Genomic DNA, 20,515 nt, shown 5'->3' with positions numbered 1-20,515 from the left:
AGATGTGATCTTTCAGAATCTATTACCCCGTTAAATTTAACACACTCTCTATGAGGCCGGAAATACGTACTTGGTTTGGGAAGGTCTCTCCAAAATGTCAGTGCCAAAACGGGACTAGAGTTATTGTGAAAATAAAATCCCAGATTTACTGCTTTTCAGGTATTAGCTGTCTGCTTGCTTTGCTTCCTTTCTGCTCTTCTTTTACCTTGCCTTTCATTCAACAGTTATTTACTGGGTGCTTGCCATAGGCCTGGCATTTCCACAATCTGGAAGTAGAATTTCTGCATGGAAGGAATCGTAAGCGTGACACTCTCATGCCAGAGACAAGCCTGACATGCTCCAGAAAAAGTGGTTAGTGCGGCCAGAGAAAAAACACAAGAGAGAGTGGTCATGAGGTCTGAGAGGGCAGCAGACTTTTAAGGCCTCACAGGCTAGGAAGGACATTGATTTTTGATAATTCATTAGAGGGGCTTTTTTTTTCTTTTTTTTCTTTTTTTTGAGACAGAGTTTCACTCTGCCACCCAGGCTGAAGTGCAGTGGCGCGATCTTAGCTCACTGCAACCTCCACCTCCCAGGTTCAGGCAATTCTCATGCGTGGGCCACCACACCAGGCTAATTTTTGTATTTTTAGTAGAGACGAGGTTTCACCATGTTGGCTAGGCTGGTCTCGAACTTGTGACCTCAAGTGATCCACCTGCCTTGGCTTCCCAAAGTGCTGAGTAATTGGAGTGTTTTAAGGTAGAGTGTGGCTTGATCTTGATTTTTAAAAACACAGCTGCCTACCTTGCTGCTGGTGATGATATAAGTAAAAGCAGGGAGACAGGGAAGCAATGACAGCAGATGAGACTGCCTGGAGGATGATGCCAGCATTTGAGAAGGGTCAGGACACAGGATAAGTATCAGGGAGAGTGGCAGAGGACTTGCTACTCTTTAATGGGAGGTCCTTGAGCAGGTTACCAAACTTTACTTGGCCTCAGTCTTCCCTTCTGAAAGATGGGAATGATAGTCATATACCTACCACATTGTGTTCCTATGAGAATTTAAGCAGTCTTACTCAACGTGAAGCTCTATGACAATTTTGAGAAAATGGTCATCAATACACATTTGCTATTTTTTAATTGTTGACTGGATGTGGAAAGGGAGAAATCAAGAATGACACATAGGTTGAGGACGGCACAACATAACTCAATGTCTGTGTGCTTAGGTCATGGCCTAAGAACTTTTCAGATGTGGAGGCTCTTGATCAAATGTTGCTGCTGTTGACACATGGTGACCACAAGCCAATAACTCCCTTAGCGCTGCCTTGCCTTGCCTTTTTATCCGTGCATGGGACACATGCTAACTACTTCTCCAGTAAATGCCCAGTGGAGATTTGAAGTTTAGTTGCATGTTATACCTAACAGTCTTGGTAATTTTCAGCAGAGAAGTAATTCATTTTTCACAACTGAACAAGGTAAAAATGACTGTGTTCCTTAGTAAGCAGGTCTATGCAAACCTAACCCCATGGGCTGAGGAAGCTGAGAAGCTGAGAAAAGAGGTGAGGTGAGGAAAGAGGCTGACAAGTCCAGTTGCTCAGAAAGAAACATTTCATAGGGACTTACAGATAGAAGCCATGTCTCAGGCAGCTGCAAGATGGTGGATCCTTGCACCTGGCCTCCAGAAAGCAACCTTGATACAGCAAGCTTTTAGGGTACAGACACGTGCAGCTGGTCACATCTCACACTTTCTTGCCAAAACTTATGAGCTCTGGGGAGATGAGATAAATATCTTTATGAAAGGTTATCTGTGCCATGGGCATTGTTTCTTTATGAGGGGTTATCTACCTGTGGGAACACCTCGGTATGCAGGAGTCAAACGTTGGCCATCATTGAGGTTTTGCATCAAGCTGGTGTTACTCTTGCCAAGCAACAGGCTCTTTTCCTACAGGCTGACGTGTGAAAAGAAGGGATGTGATTTTTCAATCTATGGTTTTTATGTTCAGTGACTCTAAAATCCAGATGTCTTGGTGTTTGTGTTTGTATCTAATATAATGCAAAACAAGAACCAAAGGGAGGAACATGGTTGCTGTTGGAGCATCGTCTGATAAGATAAGACCAGCTGAGAAAGGAATTAGAATTGGAGCAGAAAGTACAGTGTCCGGTATAGGATACAGAGGCCTTCTTTACTGTGCACATGAAAAGAATGACTTGGATGTCATTAAGAAAGAAAAGCCTAATGAATGCAGAAACCCATTCCATTAACCCAAATAGGGTATTTGGGGATACCAGCCTCTTCTTGGGATCTGCAACCTGTGTTTGAGTCCTGGCTCAGTTTATTCCAAATTATAAGCATATGACTATGGGTAAGTCACCAACTTCTTTAAATGCTGAGAAGCTCTTTTGTCAACCATGTTGAGCTAGTATTCCACCTTATAATGTTGATAAAAGAATTGACAAAGACAATATATATAAATAAATATACTCATTATATTTTTAATATTTCGTGTGTGTTATGACTATTAAGACTAATCCATTGAGAAATCAGGACCCATTTGGATCCTTGTCATTATATTTTCATTTAAATGACACTTTATCCTCAAGGTGAGTGTTGCTCCCAGAAGAATCTGGGAGTTTCTGTTTTCTGACTCAGACAGTAGAGTATAAGTCACTTGAGGATTCCACATAAACAGCAGCATTTACCTTAGCATTAGCCATTATCCTTCAAATGGGTTGCCTCCTCTAAGCAGCCCTTTTGCAGAAGGATTGCACCAATATTTAGACGTTTTCCCTAAAGTACTGTGTTATGCATGTGAGCTTAGGTGATTTAAATTAGAATTAACTCTTTCATCTCCTATCCTGGTTGCTGCCATTCCTCTTTTTTTGGCCAGCGTGTAGATATTGGTAGAGAGGACTAGAGGTTTCTTAGCCAGCATGAGACGTGGACCTTGAGATCCTTCTGAAATGCACCCAGCCATTCTTGCTTTCTTCATGTCAAGATAACTTTTGAGCACATTATCATTCCATTTAAGCGAGGATGCCATATTCCTAAATGGGTGTTGAAGAACCCACACATTGGAAGCAATAAGAAAGCCTGCTGCAAAATCGTCCTCATCTGTGACTTTCTTCTCTCCCCTTCCTTTGTCCCTAGGGAAGTGTGAAATCGGCTGGGCCTACTACTGCACTGGAGCAGGTGCCACTGCCGCCATGCTGCTGTGCACATGGCTGGCTTGCTTTTCAGGCAAGAAACAGAAGCACTACCCATACTGAGATGGAACCACCAAGAGCAGAGAGAGGAGAAGACGGGCCAAAGGGGCTTGGAGAGGTCAAAACATCCAGCTACCTTCAAAAGGCGGAATAGTAGTTCTAATCCAACACAATGCTAGTAACATGAAACCCGATAAAATCAAGAACATGATATAGGAGGGAAGGGTTGTAGGAGATCAGTGAAAAAACAAATTGTAGAATGATGGAGGCAAATGGACCAAAGGCTAAAAATATTGCAGGGCATCGGGTGTTTCCATTCCACAAAGTATTGTTAATGTACAACACACACACACACACACACACACACACACACAACAAATCTATATATGCAAACAAGGGTTTTGTTTTTGTTTTTTTTTTAAGGTGAGGACTCAAAAAATCAAAAGGGCTAGTAGAAACAGTGTTATGTTGGGAAGCAGGGTACCCCCAAAGATGTTCCCTGTAGGTCACGGCACTCCTGAAAGCACACAAGCACATACAGACATATGCATCCCCACACACGCCCGTGCACAAACATGTGGCTTGTTGCACAGACTGTATGGGAGGCATAGTGGTGCATTACTCCTCTGTTTCCTTTTTAATATGCATTTAAAATACAGTATTATCACTTTATAAAGCATACATTAAACCTAATAAATGGACCGATAAGCCAAATTATCAGTATTTTATATATCCTGCATAAACTCTAATTTAGTTCCTCAACCTGTTTTCAGTGTTTATGCAGACATTTAGAGTTAAGCTTTTGTATTTCAATGTTATTCAACTATATGCAATATTTCTCTGAGTAGCTTCTGCTATGATATTCTTATGAAGTAAGGGGGCAACTTTCTGTCCACAGTAGGAGAGAATTCAGCCGAAGATATGAGAGTGATGAGAGACATTTTTCAGTCATTGGATCGTGTTTTCTTTTGTCCATTATTGTACTGTGCTGTACCACATTTATTTCTATATTCATTTTGTAAAAAATTTTAAAGTGCTATTTTGTTTGTTTTTGAAAATATCTGTGAATAAATTCTCTCTTTGATCAATAGCTAGATGAGTCATGGAGTGTTAATTCAGTTATTGGATTTGCTTCTTTAATTTCTTAAATGTAGCTCCTCAACTACTATAGTCCTGTAAAATGTCCTTTTCTCTTTTAAGGTCTCTCATTAATTCATTCACTAATCATCCAACCAGGCACTGTTCTACGCGCCAGTGTATTAAAGATGAGTAAGACAGTTTCTGCTTTCAGCATGAATTCTTTGCAACCAGAATTCTAACTTCCTGCCTATTCCATTTCAATCATGGCCAAATTCCTAGGAGAGAAGAACTTCAGGTCTGCCTTGTATTAAGTTTGAGAATGTAGGTGGTATTTAGATGTTATTTAGGGCAACAAGAGCCAGATTGTGGTTCAGGAGATGACTGGACCCACAGTCTCCAGCGTGATGACACAATTGTCACAGCTGCCAGTGACTTAATGTTCCTCCAGCTTCTACAAAGTGCTGGGTTTCTTCTGTACTTCTGTGCCAGGGGCAATTTTATATCACTATCTTTCAGGGATGTTGGCCGTTTGAAAAAGTTTATCTCATAGCCCTGCCCCTCAAGCAGAAAGAGTTCACTAAAGAAAAAGATTTGGACCCTCACTCGGCCCTCTAACAGAACTAGCTCTGTCAGGGCCAGACACAATGGTCCATGCCTGTAATCCCAGCCAAGGTGGGGATGTCACATGAGGTCAGGAGTTCGAGACCAGCCTGGCCAACATGGCAAAACTCCATCATTACTAAAAATACAAAAAACAAAATTAGCTTGGTATAGTGGTAAACTCCTGTAATCCCAGCTACCCAGGACACTGAAGTACAAGACTAGCTTGAACCCAGGAGGTGGAGGTTGCAGTAAGCCGAGATTGCGACACTGCACTCCGGCCTGAGCAACAGAGCAAGACCCTGTCCCCACCAAAAGTATAAATGAAAAATAACAAATAACAAAAACTAGCTCCTTCAGGAGCAAAGATTGCATACTGGATAGTGGATCTAGCCTTTTGTTTAGTAAGCCTGAGTTATTGTAGCAAATCCTTAAGAATTCAGTTTCAATTAACTTCTAAATTCATTGTACTTTTCCGATTTTGAAATTGAACATTCTGGCTATTTATACATGTAACTATATTTTCTATGCTGTCTATATATATCCGTCAATTTAATTTGAATATCTGACTGTTTCACTTGCTTCTGGTACTTTTAATCATTGCAGGATGAGAATCCATGCTGCTCTGGATGAACAATACAGGATCTGGCCAATAACATTCTAGACTTTCTGAGGCTTTGTTGGTGTGGAGAAATAGTCATTCCACTCTCAAATGGTTAATTCAAAATGTGCTTAATGTGATTTGATTGTGTCTCATTGTCTGCTGAGCAGGGACTTCTCCGTTCTGTGGCTTCCTGCAGAGAAGAAAAGATTGCACTTTGCTTCCTCAATTAGCCCATTATTTTCATGTATAGCTGGTGCTTTTCAAATTTCTTTTAGCTGCACCTTCCTGTCAGAATAGTGTTGTGACTTTTTAGCTCCCATTATCAAGTTGGAGTTCTCTAGGAAAATCATTAAGGTCCAATTCCTTGGACAGATTTAATGATGACATTGTCATTTTTATGTAGTTCATGTGATTTTAGACATTAGTGAGCCTCACTGAAATAAAAGGTCGGCCACTCTACATGGTAGAGTCAAATGACAAACTCTTATAGGGCAAATTCTGGCTAGTAACATAATTTTTTTTTTTTTTGCCCAAGATGTCCCAGTGTTTCATTAGGGACATCTAAGTTATTAAGAATTACATATACTGCTTTCCAAATGAAAATCAGGATTCATAAGGTAATGACAATAACAAAGTCAGTGAAAAGTATGTATTCACAGGATTCTTACTTATATACACTTGAAAGGCAATAAAAAAAATCTCAATTTCCACAAACTTAAAAGCTGTCATTGCTTTCACATACCTCTGCAGTAAGTGGGGAGTTTGCCTTGTTTTCAGGAAGAGAAAATGACATGCAAAGAAGTGAACTGATGAAATTCAATTGACTCTAATCATTGAACACCTGCTACTTGGTAGGTATTCTACTAGACATAAAACAGTAAATAAAACACAGCCTATGCTCTCAAGTCAGTCATAAGCTTATGGAGAAAAATGACAGGAGAATCAGTGATTACCATATTATATGTTAACTGATTTTCAAAGACAGGGAACAAGTTCCTCCCATATAAAGAATTCTGCACAGACGAATTAAAAAGATATGAAGAAAGATGGTCTATTACAATGTTCTGCTCTTCAAAAATCATCATTAAGAAAATGAAAAAATGTGTCAAAGACTGGAAAAAGTTATATATCTGATAAAGAACTTGTATTCTGAGTGTTAAAACTCATACTCTGAATGAAGGGACCCCTTTAAACAGGCTTTGTGTGAGCAACAAGGCTGTTTATTCACCTGGGTGTGAGTGGGCTGAGTCTGAAAAGAGAGTCAGTGGAGGGTGGAGGGATAGGAGTTGGTTTTATAGGTTTGGAGTAAACAATGGAAAGTTACAGAAGTTACAGTTTAGGGCGGCTTTTTGCAAGCTGGGAGGGGGTCGTAGGGTCTGGAGTCACGAGTTTGATCAAGTTCAGTTGAAAAGTCCAATGGCCTTGTCAATTGAGGCTGGAATAAGAAACAATAGAAGAATGTCTCAGGTTAGTTAAGTGTCACAGGGTTTGATCATCCTTCTATTTATCATGATTTTCCAGCTACTTCAGGTTTTCTAATTCCAGAAGGCCCTCCAAAGGTGTACATGCGGGTCACAGGGTTTGCCATGCTGTCCATGGTGCGGTCAGACCCTACATTGAGTACATACATGACTCTCTCAAATGAATAATGAAAAGGACAACCCTATTTTTAAAGGGTAAAAACTTGAATGGGGCATTTCTGAAAAGACGATACACCAGTGACCAATTACATTGAAAGGTGTTCAACATCATTAGTTGAGAAGAAAAGGAAACTTCAAGAACCACAATAATATGCTGCTTAACATACACTAGAATAACTAAAACATAAAATATTGGCAACACCAAATGTTGCTGAGTATATGGACACATGGCTGGAAAAACACTAGGTACATTTTTATTAAGTGAACCATAGTAATTCCCTTCCTAGGTATTTGTGCCAAAAAACAAAACTATGTTCACAAAATGATTGTATAAGAATGTTCATTTCAATTTTGTTCATAACCCTAAACTGTGGTTTTTATTGTGCCTATTTGATTCTTCTCTCTTTCATTCTTTATTAGTCTGGCTAGCAGCCTATTTTTTTAAAAAATTTTTTCAAAAAACCAGCCCTAGATTCATTGATGTTTTTGAAGGGTTTTTCATGTCTCTGTGTCCTTCAGTTCTGCTCTGATATTAGTTATTTCTTGTCTTCTGCTAGGTTTTGAATTTATTTGCCCTCACTTCTCTAGAGGAAGTCCAGACATTATAAAACATCTAAAATATTTGTTATAAATACTATATCAATACTTGACAATAAAAGCTAGACACAAAATACAGTTTCTGATCCCTGTCTGAAATTCTTCCGAAGATCTGCTGATCCCCTTTTTCCACGGAAGCTAAGGGAATGGTTCTTGCTGGTTTAGTTTGTGTCCTCTGTGATCCACATGGCTTTGTCCTGTGAGTTCTGATATACTTCAGAATGTCTTCTTCCAAAACACAGATCCCTAGTCCTAAGTCTTTATTAGTGTATTTCTCTGCAATGTTTTGCTTTCCTCCAATGGCCCTGAAACATGTGACTGCGATTTTGCTACTGCAGCTCACCGAGACTTGAAGCTGAGCTTTCTGAACCTTTATCTATGTTCTCTCTGGAAACTGCCTCCTCCCTGTTATGCCCCTTTTCATGATGAGAAGGAAATTTTTAACTGTTTTATCAAGAAGAATTATTTTGGTTTGCACATGCGCCAAATAACTGTGGACAAGGTTTTCATTGAGGCATTTTCAACAATAGCAAAAGTCTGGAAGCAACTTAAATGACCATCAACTGGGAATTTCTCAAATAGGTTATGGTAAATCCATATGTAGAAAATGATATAGCCATTTATAAGGCAGCTTTTCTGTACTGATATGGAAAGCACTTCAGTGTCCATTAAGAGGAAAAAAGCAAGATGTGGAAGAGTTTATACAGTATGCCAACATTTCTGATAACATTTTAAAAGAATATACATGTATTTGCTTTCTGCAAATTAAATGTTTCTGGAAAGATAAATAAGAAACAGATGATAATGGTTCCCTTTGGATAAAAGACAGGATGAGAGGGAGACTTATTTTATGTGCCTTTTGCATTGTTGAACTTGTGACGATTATTAGCTACTTGAAAATAATACAAAGAGATAAGTTAAAATATGTATAACCCCGATATGAGATGATCGATATGCTTATCCTTCAAAATCTTTAGTAAATAAGTCCTTCGATTTCACAGTTTATCAGAGTTCAAAGCCAGTCCTCAAATTTCTGCAAATTCCTGGGGTGAGAAGTGCTGTTTTTAATGGCTGTCTCAACCACTGCTTTCATATGTATCCATATCCTGCCTTTGTTCCTTGTCACTTTGACCCCAACGTGAAAGTCACCTCTGTATAGAGCACCCTTGACATAAGTAACTCCATCTTACATTCAAAAGACACTCTACCAACAGGGACCAGATGTTTTGCCTGATCAATAAGGACTGCATCCAACCAGATAAGGACATAACCAAGCATGCTCCTCCACCATCAGTCCTCATCAGAAGATTCTGTGGCCGTAAAAAGCAGGATTTCAGCAGCTTGAAACAGCCATCTTAACAGACACCATCTTTCCGTCACTTGTGATAAATACCTAGCATCTGGCGCTGAAGACTCCACCCGCATCAAAGGCTCTTCCTTGCAAGACCAAGGGACATCCAGGCCCAGATCAGGATATTCTTTTTGTCCACATCATTCTTCCTGGATTAGTTTGTTAACCCTTTTTTCTATCCCCTTTCTCTTGATGTTAAATGTTACTTTGTTTGCTGTGGAATGTTTAATCTCTAACATTTATGTCTTGATGAAGTATACTATTATGTATAGTTTGCAACATTGACTGCCTTGTGGGGTGGCTTGAGCTTGTGTGCCTATGGCTCTGATTACCTAGTGAACCGGAAGTACTAAGGGGAATTGCCTCCTTGGGAACTCCATGGAGCTTATGGTTTTTATGATTGAAATAGCATCAATAAAAGTCTGACATTGTGGAAAAACACAAACATGCATGGACCTGGTCATCTCTGACCTTACGTTGCTTGTGATAAGCTGCTTCTCTGGTTTCAAACAAAATAAAACAAAGAGACAAAAAACTCAGTTACGGTGCAGCATCATGAACAGCTGTAAATGGAAGAGCAGGCAACCTTCTTTCAGATGCCCTTCCACTGTGATGTTTTAGTTACCCCACCAACCTGGCCTCTCTCCATCGGGCTGCCTCCTATGTCCTCTTCTCTTCTTTAAAAAGCAAAACAAGATTTTAATCTCCTGCATAGCCATTCTGTGATGCTATTTCATAGCATAAGTATGTTGTTGAGTCTACTTCAGTGCTGTCTATCTCAGTTGGCTTATCAATGCATTTTTCCAAATAAAGCCAGCTTACCTGAAAATGAATTTTGCTATCAGTTCTTAAAATTACGTAAAACGGCACATATTTGCTAAAGTTATAACACCAAAATCATTACTGATGTATGCAGCTCCAATATTCAGCCTCTAGACGTTGGCGTTCTTCAGTGCCTTTTCCCTTTCTTCTACGTCATTAACTACCTAGATCATCCCGTGACCTCCTGTGGCTTCAGTTACCTCTTCTTACTAAAGCCTCCCACAAGTACTTCTTCAGCCCCAGACCTCTTCTATCCAACTACATATGTAATATCTTCATTTAGCAAACTCACAGATCTATCAAACCCAGTCTGTCCAAAACCGAATTTGTAATCTTCCTCCCAAAGCAGCCCTGCCTCCAGCGTTCCTTGTCTCTGTATACTGCATCACCATGTACGAGGTTGCTTATGCCAGAAAACCGACATTCTCACTTCTGCCCTTTCCCTCATCCACATCAAATCCACCCCTTCAGTAGACCCACTTTCCTCCATCTCCACCACTGCTATCTTAATCCCGTTATTGTCCATTAACCTGAGCCAACTTGGCCAATCAATGCTGTTTTCAGGATCGTGTTGACAGTATCACTAGCTTAAGACATATGGAGATTGATGAGAACTCTAGTATCTTCCTCCACAAGCTTGCTACCAGATGGGATGCTACAATGAAAGCAAATCCCCGACCAGATGCTGCCACATGGCTTGCAAGTAAGCACAGAAACTGTCATATACTGTGTTCCATTTATTTGTACTTTAGGCACTTTGCAAAGTACTCAGCATGAGAAGTTCTATTGAGCAGTTGCAATAGTCTAGCAGCAGGATGCAGCTCACCTTCTTATGGATCAGAATTCTCTGAGAAGTGGTGGGGCATAGAATCAAGCATCCTAGAACTAGGGTACCACTCCTAAATTAAGAAGCCGCTGGGCTTGCCAGATTCTCAGAACACTGTTCATGCAAAGGTAGTGGCTGTATAATTAACCAGCATCAATTCATTTATTTTAAATGCTACTCATTGCACTAATGAAATATTCTATCTAGCATTCCTTACACCAATTAACAAATGCTCTGGTGAAGATGTAACTGATATTTGAAGTCATTTGTTGTAACTGTCTTGTCTGATGAGGACATATTAAATGTTAAGTAATCTCCACGGTAGAGATTTAAAAGAATTTATATATATTTGTATGTAATTACATATGTAATATTATATGTGATTGTACTCAAAAGGTATATTTTTGAGTGCACATACCCACATTTGTATACATATATATATACAATTAAAGTTGCAATTAATTACTGATACTGAAATATACGTATGTATACATGCATATACATGTATACATATGTGGGTATGTGTAGACTGTTATAAACATATATGCTTATAAACATAAATGTAAACATATTTTATAATATAAACATATATATGTTTATAATATATACATGCATATTTACACACATGTGGGTAGGTATAGAATATACATATATGTATATATACACATGTGGGTATGTGTAGACAGACACATGTACATTTATATATCAGATTTTAAAAGTACATTATGGGCAATATATTCCTTATCTGCAGCCTCCTATTCATCATCCTGCATCCTGGCTTTCTCTCCTCTAAACCCATGTTTCACAGTAGTGAAATAATCAATTTTTAAAAATCGTAAATCTCATTCCTCTGCCTCAGCGATTCTCTATTCTCTTTTTCTGACTGTTCTGTATGCATCTTACCCTGTCTCTTGACACTCTATTCTTTATCTGTTGGGCCTGATGACATCATTGTCCCCCTTTTTGTTCCTTCACCTCGCCAAGACATTTTGAGTCTTGTAGCATTTGCACTGCTGTCCTCCCTGGCATAGAACATCATTCTTCACCTCTCTTGGCCTATGCAATCCTCTGCATAAGTGAGGTCACAGCTTAAACCCATTCTTCAAGGATACATTCCTGACTCCTCCTCGGTTCAGAGGAAGTGAGCTTCCTGGTAGACCCACCTATGACAAAGTTGCAATTAATTAATTACTGAATTGTCTGCTTTCTCACTTGAGTGTTGTCATTACAGGGACAAGTTCATATCTCTCTTACTCACTTAGCACTGCCTTTGTCTGTGTGTTTAATAAATATTTACTGCATGACTGAGTGAAAGTAATGGCTATATTGTATCTGATGAATTTCAGCCACATGCTTACGTTGTGTGTCCTGTTGGAACATGGGTTTGTTGGTAGTTATGTCTGGGAATATCAATTGGTGTTGGTATTGACTTTTTAATGATATTCTCTGGAAAATGATATGACATGTTAATTCCTCAAACTGAATATACAGAGAATACATACATCTGATATCCTGTGAAGTTTAAATCTTAAATCCTCTTTATCTGACAGCTCCTAACAGTCTTTCAGAAGAAAAAACAACATTTAGGACAAGAATGAATACAAACAATTGCATACCATGTCTGGAAGGAGTTTCTGCACTTTTTCTCAGGGCCTTCTTAGGAAAGCAAAGCAGGGGTCAAAGGTGACCACAGGAAGACCTTTAAAATGGGGCTCAAAGGAATTTTCCCAGCAAACTAGGTTGAAAACTGTGCCAAGAATTAACTCCATATGGGGAAATCTTACAAAGTGCAAAATCCATTTGTCTGCTTTGCTCCGGTAAACACAAATTATAAGTCTATTTGCTTATATTGCAAAGATTGGGTTTCTTTTATGGTATTGTTCCATAATGTCTTGGAGGCAATACAAGAGATAATTTATGCATTGAAACATTGCCAGTAATCTCTCAGGCATTAAAATGATCATATATTTTCTCCCAACTTGTATGGTTTATTTAAAAAAGCAGATGCTCGGGCCTAACAGAGATTATTACTCAGGAGACAAGGTGTAGAGCCCAGTAATCAGCACTTAAAAAATAAATTTAAGATATTAAAAGATAGAGAAAGCCATCAGGAAAATAGAGCAAGCACGTATTAATCCTCTTCATTCATATAGACCTGGGTCACTCTTTATATCTGCTATGGAAAGTTCCATCCTATCACATCCTCTCTACTGGAGAGATCAGTGATGTTGGAGGGTATTCATGGATAGCCTGCTGAGGAAATGGGACATCCTGAGTTGGAAGTGGAAGTGGATACTATTACAAGTGAGGGCATAAAAAACAGGTACCTTTTTGTTCTTCCAAGCAGTGGACTACATTGTCTTTTCAGTACAATTTGCTAGGATAGATGTGCCTTCCTTATTTCTTTATTTTAGAAAAAAATCTCAATTTCTTTAACAAATAAGTGATGGGTAAGAATTAAAATGGCATACTCTAACACATTTACTTTAAATGTACTTACAATATTCTAACTCAAAATTTCTCAGGAACACGCCCACTTTCCAAAGAAACATCCACTTGTAAATCTACTTTCAAGTGAAAAGAACAAAATTTTGCTCACTTTGCCATTCTTAAACAGAACTGCTATTTGAAACATATGACCCACATATTTTAGCATGAAGTTAGGATTTGGAAATGCAATGTTTTTTGACTTGGTAGGAATCAAGGCTGAGGAGAAGAATGGGAATTGTGAGCAAGAGTGGATAGCATTGAACTGCCGGATAAATAGGTCTCCTCTTTATCGATTATCTTTTGGAATCTGTCAGGAGAGAATTCAGATCTCTTAACTCTCAGGGTTCCTAGGACCTTGTTGTCTTTGGAGGATTAAGACTTCTTAGAAGAGCAGAACTTTCCAGAGAAATGGAGAGGAGGCTGCTAAGAGTTTTACAATATAATTGAATCTGGATTCTCAGATTGGAACTGAAAAGAAAAGGAAATTGAAAAATTACAAAAATTTGACCAAAAACCACTGAACTGGATACATTTTCAGGAGACAAGGCATATGTGCCCTCACGTGTGTCTGTTTGCATATGTGTTGTGCCTGCATACGTGTGTCTGTATGTGTGTGCCTGCATATATGTGTGCACCTGCATATGTGTGTGCCTGCATGTGTGTTCATACATATATGTATGCCTGCATATGTGTGTGCATGTGCACGCCTGCATGTGCACGCATACATATGTGCTTGTGCCTGCATGTGCGTGTGCATGCATATGTGTGTGCATGTGTGTGTGTAGATTTGTGTGCATGCATGTGTGTGCCTGCATGTGCATGCATATGTGTGTGTATGCATGTGGGTGCATGCATATGTGTGTGTATGCATGTGGGTGCCTGCATGTGTGTGCACTTATGTGTGTGTGCAGACCTGTGTGTCTGTATGTGTGTGCCCACATGTGTGTTCATACATATATGTGTGCCTGCATGTGTGTGCCTGCATATGTGTGTGCATGTGTGTGTAGATTTGTGTGCATGCATTGTGTGTGCCTGTGTGTGTGTGTCAGTGTGTGCATACATATGTGTGTGTATGCATGTGGGTGCCTGCATGTTTGTGTGTACCTGCATGTATGTGTGCAGGCCTGTGTGTGCATGTATTTGTGTGTGGATGCACATGTGTGTACATGTGCATGTGTGCCTGGCCTGCATGTGTGTGTACATGCATGTGTGTGCACCTGCATATATGTGTGGGTACCTGTGTGTGTGTGCATGTGTGTGTGCCTGCATATGTGTGTGGGTGCCTACATGTGTGTGCATGCATTAGTGTGCACATGTGCATGTATGTGGTGTTTGCATGTGCGTGTTCACACATATATCCATGCACACACACATGCATAAGTGTAATGATGGGCACAGGCAGTTTAAGGTTAATAAGAGTCAGTATTTTTCAATGTTTCCATATTTTCCTCAGCTTTAGCATCCAACAGTGACAGAAAAGAATGACAGAAAAATTTTAAGTATAAATAGCTGACTCTTGCAAGGATGGCAGTAAAACATATAATACAATTATGAAGCAGGCTTCAGAAACCAGCATGAGTGGTGGGAACAGTGTATATAGTTTGGATTAATTTGGATACTAGCACTGTGTGGATGGAGTGAGGGGTATCTAGTAATTCCCTCTGGCCTGTTGGAAATCTTCATTCTCTCTATAATTGATTTTTCTAGAGGCAAAAGTTAAGCCAGAAGAATGTGAGAATAAAATTCTGGTTTTATTAGAACAGTTTGAGTCACAAAGGCAAAATGATTCTATAGAGTTCTGAGTGTCTGACATGGGACACTTGTTCTTTTTTCCTAAGCATATGCCAGCTGTTGCCAATGTGTTTTTTCTTCCATGGTTCTGGAGGTGACACCAGACGAGACAGGCTATGTAAATTTCTCCAGAACATTCATCTTCAGCCTGGAAGGGGTCCCACTTGCTCACTCTCCGAGTCCTGGACAAGATTGCTTTGACCTTTCCTGTTTCATGGTTTTGCTTCTTTAGTTCCTTTTTGGATTAAATCATTATTTATTGTTGTTTTCTTTTAAGCTATAGCTATGTTGGAGTTCAAAGCCATAGAACAGTAACAGTGTATGTCAGTGTAAAACAGGCTTGATTGGAGACCCATTCCTGCCACTTACTAGCTGGGCAAGTGTGAAAAGAGTACTTAATGAGAAACTCACAACATAGTACTTGGCAAATAGTGAGTGTTCAACACATTTATTTTTTTTTTTTTTTTTTTGCTGTTAATATTTTCATGTTTTGAAGTGACTGGAGCTCTTTTATGACTTAAGTCTACAGGAAACTTTTTTACATAAAGTGAAGAGCATACATCTGACTCTGAACTGGAAATTTGCTTCTTCATCTTCTCTAGATTTCTCTGGCAATAAGCTTCCTTGGAGAACATTTTAAAGCCTATGAAGTGGTCTCTAATTGTATTATCCCACACACTGAAGATCTATTTTATCAGATCATTACCCAATGAAGGACTCTGCACAGCTATTCCATGGACTGATATTTTTAATAACAGCTCACAACACTCATCACATTGGATATGGTGTTTACTTTACATTAAATCTTCCAGCTGGGGATGGAACCCTTCAGCCCTATGTGTATCCAATCAGGCTCTGGAGGAGGAGATCTGCCAACAGGAGGAGTAATGAAAGGACCTTAATATGAACACGATTCACTGTGCAGGCATTAGAGAACTAAGCCTTTCATTACTTTGGGAGATAGTGCATATGAAAAGCTACAAGTGTTGTTACACTGCCTGAAGTATTCACAAATGTGAATAAGAAATGTTCAGCAAGAAGCAAAGACCCCAGAGCTGATATCTAGGATGAGTTCTTCATTGTTTTCTGAGCTTGGGATCTTAGAAATTTCTCCAGAGCCCAATCTTCCCCTCCTCTGCCTCTGCAAGTTGTCAGGAGCCATTCTTGGACATTGGGGGCTGCTTGGGGACATGATTAGGCTCTCAAGGAACCATTCCCATGAGCCTTTGCTGAAAGTGTCAGGTTGCTGAAGCAGACATTTTCAGTCACTTGATTTCGTTTTCCTGCCTCTGGCAAGTGGTTTTGAGGTATTCAGTTAGTAAAGAAGATGGTTGGACTATTTGGGAAGATACAGGACATAAGAAAACACTATTTTGACCTAGTTAAGCAAGTGAATTAATTGCTGTATTTTAATGATTGGGCTATCATTTTTTTTGGAAGGAAAACCATAATTGTTCATTATGAATGCTTATTAAATAAAGTATTAGGAGCAACATAGCTTTATGAAACATGCCATATGCAATTTCCTTCCTTCTCTCCCTCCTTCTTCCTTTCCTCCCTCCCTCTTCCTTTCTTTCCTTCCTTCTTTTTTCTGTTCTTCTCTTCCTCCTTCCTTCTCTCTCTCCTGTCCTTTATCTTCTCCTCCTTTGCTTCTTGTCTTCTTTCTTTCTTCCATTTTATTTTAAGTGACAAAAACTGTGCTGTGTGTGAGAGGCTACGCTATAAGAAAAAGGTTCTTGCCCTTAAGAAGCAGTCTGATGGGGAGACAGACATATTAATAAATAGAGCTACAATTACAGAAGTGTTTGCAGGGTCCTGTGAGGAACACAGTAGGAAGTGGTCATTGTATTTGGAAAGTTAGGGAATGCTATCTAGAGGAACTGTCACTTGAGCTTTGTTCTGTTAAAGAAAAAGCAATAACTGAATTGAGCACTTTTCAGAGTTTATTATATTCATGTATACACACACGCGTGCGCGTGCGCGTGCGCGCGCACACACACACACACACAGCCAGTAAAGAAATGGACTCCTCTAGTATCTTAGAATAGGATTTTAGGCAGAACAAGAAAAAAAGATGTTTACCGAAACCCAAGACTGAATGCTTAGCCTGGATGCTTAACAAATTGCCCCAGTCTTTGTGTTCAGATCTTTAGGACCCAACTTTGGGGTAGTTAAGAATGTAAATGCTCATTGCTGTAGTATTGTTGTCGCTGTTGTTGTTGTCATCAAGTTTTTGGGGGGAGAATTGTTAGACTTGCAAAGATTTGGTACAGATTTTGGTTAACATACTGTTAGTAACATATATAGTAGGTATTACTTGCAAATTCTTCCTCGGTCATAAGAAATGGATATTCACCAAATTCTTTCTTAGTAACAAAAAATGGATAGGTATCTGAGCAGGGTGGTAAGAGAGGATACTCCAGGAAACGGGAAGCATGAGCAAAGGAATGCAGACAAAGAATAGTCAGTTCTGATGGAGAAATGGAAATGGCTCATTATGGCGGGAGAGTGGGCCAGAGGGAATGAGGCTATGAGTGGTGCAAGGGTAAAATCTACCACTTAACTCCGGATGGCAGATACGTTAGTGAACACAGTCAGGATTGCTTAACTGGTGGGTTGCTTAACTCCTGATCCCTTCTGTTTCTTTCTTCTCTTTGGGTATTTCCACTATATTTATGTGTATGCATGTAATGATGTCCCACATTCCAGTAAGGCTGTTTATTTTTATTTAATTTTCCCCTCTCTTCTAAGTGCATAATTTCTACTGATCTGTCTTCAAATTTGCTGATTCTTTCCTTCTGCCAACTCACATATACTGTTCAGTTCCTCAAGTGAATTTTTCATTTTGCTTTTTTTCTTTTCAGCTTCAGATTTTTCATGTGATTTCTCTTTTAAAAAAATAATGACTACCTGCATTAGATCAAGTTCTCCAGAAAAATAGAACCAATAGAATATGTATAGGTATATAGAAAGAGATTTATTATGAGGGTTTAGCACACATGCTTATGGAGGCTGAGAAGTCCCACAATCTACCTTGTGCAAGCTAAAGACCTTGGAAAGCTTGTGGTGTAGTTCTAGTCTAAACCTGAGGACTGGGAACTGGGTAGGGGGCTCGTGGTATAAATCTCAGTCCTGGTCCAAAGACCTGGGAGCCCAGCTGATATCTGAAAGTAGGAGAAGATGGATGTCCCAAATCTAGCAGAAAGAACAAATTTATCCTTTCTCTACCTCCTTGTTTTATTCAGGCCCTCCATGGATTGGATAATGCCCACTCATATGGTGAGGATGATCTTCTTTACTCACTCTATCAATTCAAATGCTAACCTCTCCCAGAAGACACATCCAGAAATAGTGTTTTACCAGCTATCTGGGTATCACTTAGCCCAGTGAAGGTAACACATACAATTAAGCATCACATTATCTCTATGAATATTCTCTATTTGATGAATCGTTTTTATACCTTCCTTTGATTCTTTAAACATGATTTCCTTTAGTTATTAGAACTTTCTTTTTTATAATAGCTGCTATGAAATATTTGTATGCTGATTCCAAACTGGCCCCTTTCATAGGCAGAGATTTTTACCTGCCCTTTTTGATCCTGTGTGCAGGTTATACTTGTCCTTTTCTTTGCATGTCTCCTAATTTTTTGTCAGAAATTATTTTAAAAAATTACTACTTGCGTTAGACCAGGTTATCCAGAAAAATAGAACCAATAGAATATGTATAGGTATATAGAAAGAGATTTATTATGAGGAATTGGCACACATGATTAAGATAATATGATGTCTTAGAAAACACATTATTATAGCCACATTGAATTTTATTCCCCTTCCCATTTCTGAGAACTTAGTATTTTTTCATTTAGTTTGGTTATGTATTTATTAGGTGGGGCTGGACTAATTCTGTGGAGTCAGTTTCCCCCACAGTGTACAACCTCTGATGTCTTGCTCAGATATTTTTTCCAAGACCTTTTATCCTGGCTTCCTATGGTTTCCGTACGGGTTTGCATAAATCAGATATTGGTAGAAGATTCTGGTTAAGCTCTTATCCAGTTATATCCTTATCCTGTTTTCACAAATTACTCATGTATGTGGCTTAGAGATTACCCTCACATTTTGGGGAGTTTACCATTTTGCCCATATTGCTCCAGGGGCTAGAAGCTTGGAGATACTCTCTCCATTCCCTCCTGATGGGACATGGTGTTGGACATGTGCACAGACTTCCAGTCCACCAGGGATGATAATGGTTTTATTTTTAAGCCAAGCCTTCCAGGACATACCCCTGGGTCAGAGTAGCTTATTTTTAGCTGGTATTTGATGAGAAGTTGTGCTTAAGCCCTTTGATCCAATAAAACTAAAATAATCTTTGCTGGTAGATTGGTGCATGGCCTGGGAACCCTTCTGAGGCTGCCCCCCATCCTGCTTTAGTTGTTCCTGGGAGGGTGCAGCATCCCCCAAGGATAACTTTGATCATGGAAGGGCTCTTCTTGGCCGACTTCTTCACTGTTTTCTCTCTTTTTTGGCTGCTCTGCCCTTTTGCTCTTTGCTCAAGTATCTTGGAGCTACCAGCCCCCTCTTGATTACTTGTCACCGTGGTTGCCATTGTTTTTGACATCTTTAGGCATGAACTTCTCCATGCTCTGTTCCAAAGTAGTTCCCCTCAGGCAAAGCTGTGGAGTTCTCTATTCCTACAACCTGCTCCTTCCCCCAGGATAGCCTCAGAGCCATTGTGCCAGAGCTTGGGATAATATCCCACTTCTCCCAGAATGACACCCACTCTATAAGCTGGGCTGAGTGGATGGTTACCTTTTACTTTCTTGGCTGCCTCACTGGTGTGGAACCTCCTCCTTGTGAGCAAGCTGTAGTAGGTACAGTCAGCGCTCTCAGCTGACTGCACCCGGGCCAGAACTCTCACCCTGTGAATGTGAGCTAGGTGGGAGAAGGGAGCCCCAATTTCATTGGCCATGCCTGCTCAGAACAGTGCTTCCATAATGTGAGACTGTGGAGAATGAGAGATGTTAGTGGCCTATCCCTTCCAGGGTGAAATTATTGTCCTGGAGTAGAAGCTGAGGAGACCAGAAGACCCCCACTTTTTGCCTGTGCCCACCTGAAGTAGTTCTTCCATCTCATGGAGCTGGAGCTGGGGTGGGGTTCTGGGAGCAGCCATCATTCAAATGCCAGAGACTCACGCTGTTTGCATCAAGATTTAGTAAAACTTGACTAAATCATTTTCCATTTGCTGCATACTCCAATGACAATATTTGGAGATGTAAAGTGGTTTTTGTTTGTTTGTTTGTTTGTTTTGTTTTTCTATTTTTCCACCAGTTAAATGCTTACTTTGCTGGGAAAAGCATACACCTAGATCCTCCCTTTGCCATTCCCCATGTTCCTTCTCCTATTAGGCCATTTATAACGTTTTGAAATTTGGGGCTGTGTTAATTGGCACCCAGCAAGCAGGCTGTCAGTTTTACAAAAGTGTAAAAGAAATGCCATTGCTATTGTTAATGGAAATGATTTTTAAATGATTTTAAAA

General features: G+C 39.6%; 1 protein-coding gene across 3 annotated transcripts in view; it reads left to right on the top strand.

The window, feature by feature from the left end:
• LHFPL6 (LHFPL tetraspan subfamily member 6) overlaps positions 1-20,515 on the top strand; it is a 398,883-nt gene that overhangs the window by 256,556 nt on the left and 121,812 nt on the right. Inside the window, exon 4 of one of the 3 annotated variants that reach the window (XM_012469846.2) lies at positions 3,127-4,272. The exons of the other annotated variants lie outside the window; for them this stretch is intronic. Within the exon in view, the coding sequence (XP_012325269.1) occupies positions 3,127-3,245 (119 nt within the window). The 3' untranslated portion in view covers positions 3,246-4,272. Of the gene's footprint in view, positions 1-3,126; positions 4,273-20,515 lie in introns of those variants that run through there. 3 annotated transcript variants of the gene reach the window in all.

The sequence above is a fragment of the Aotus nancymaae genome, unplaced genomic scaffold (assembly GCF_030222135.1).
Source record: "Aotus nancymaae isolate 86718 unplaced genomic scaffold, 86718_ANA_hifiasm-v0.15.2.pri h1tg000043l, whole genome shotgun sequence".
Classification (NCBI taxonomy): domain Eukaryota; kingdom Metazoa; phylum Chordata; class Mammalia; order Primates; family Aotidae; genus Aotus; species Aotus nancymaae.
The sequence above is the reverse complement of the archived record's forward strand: the minus strand, read 5'-3'. Positions and strand labels throughout refer to the sequence as shown.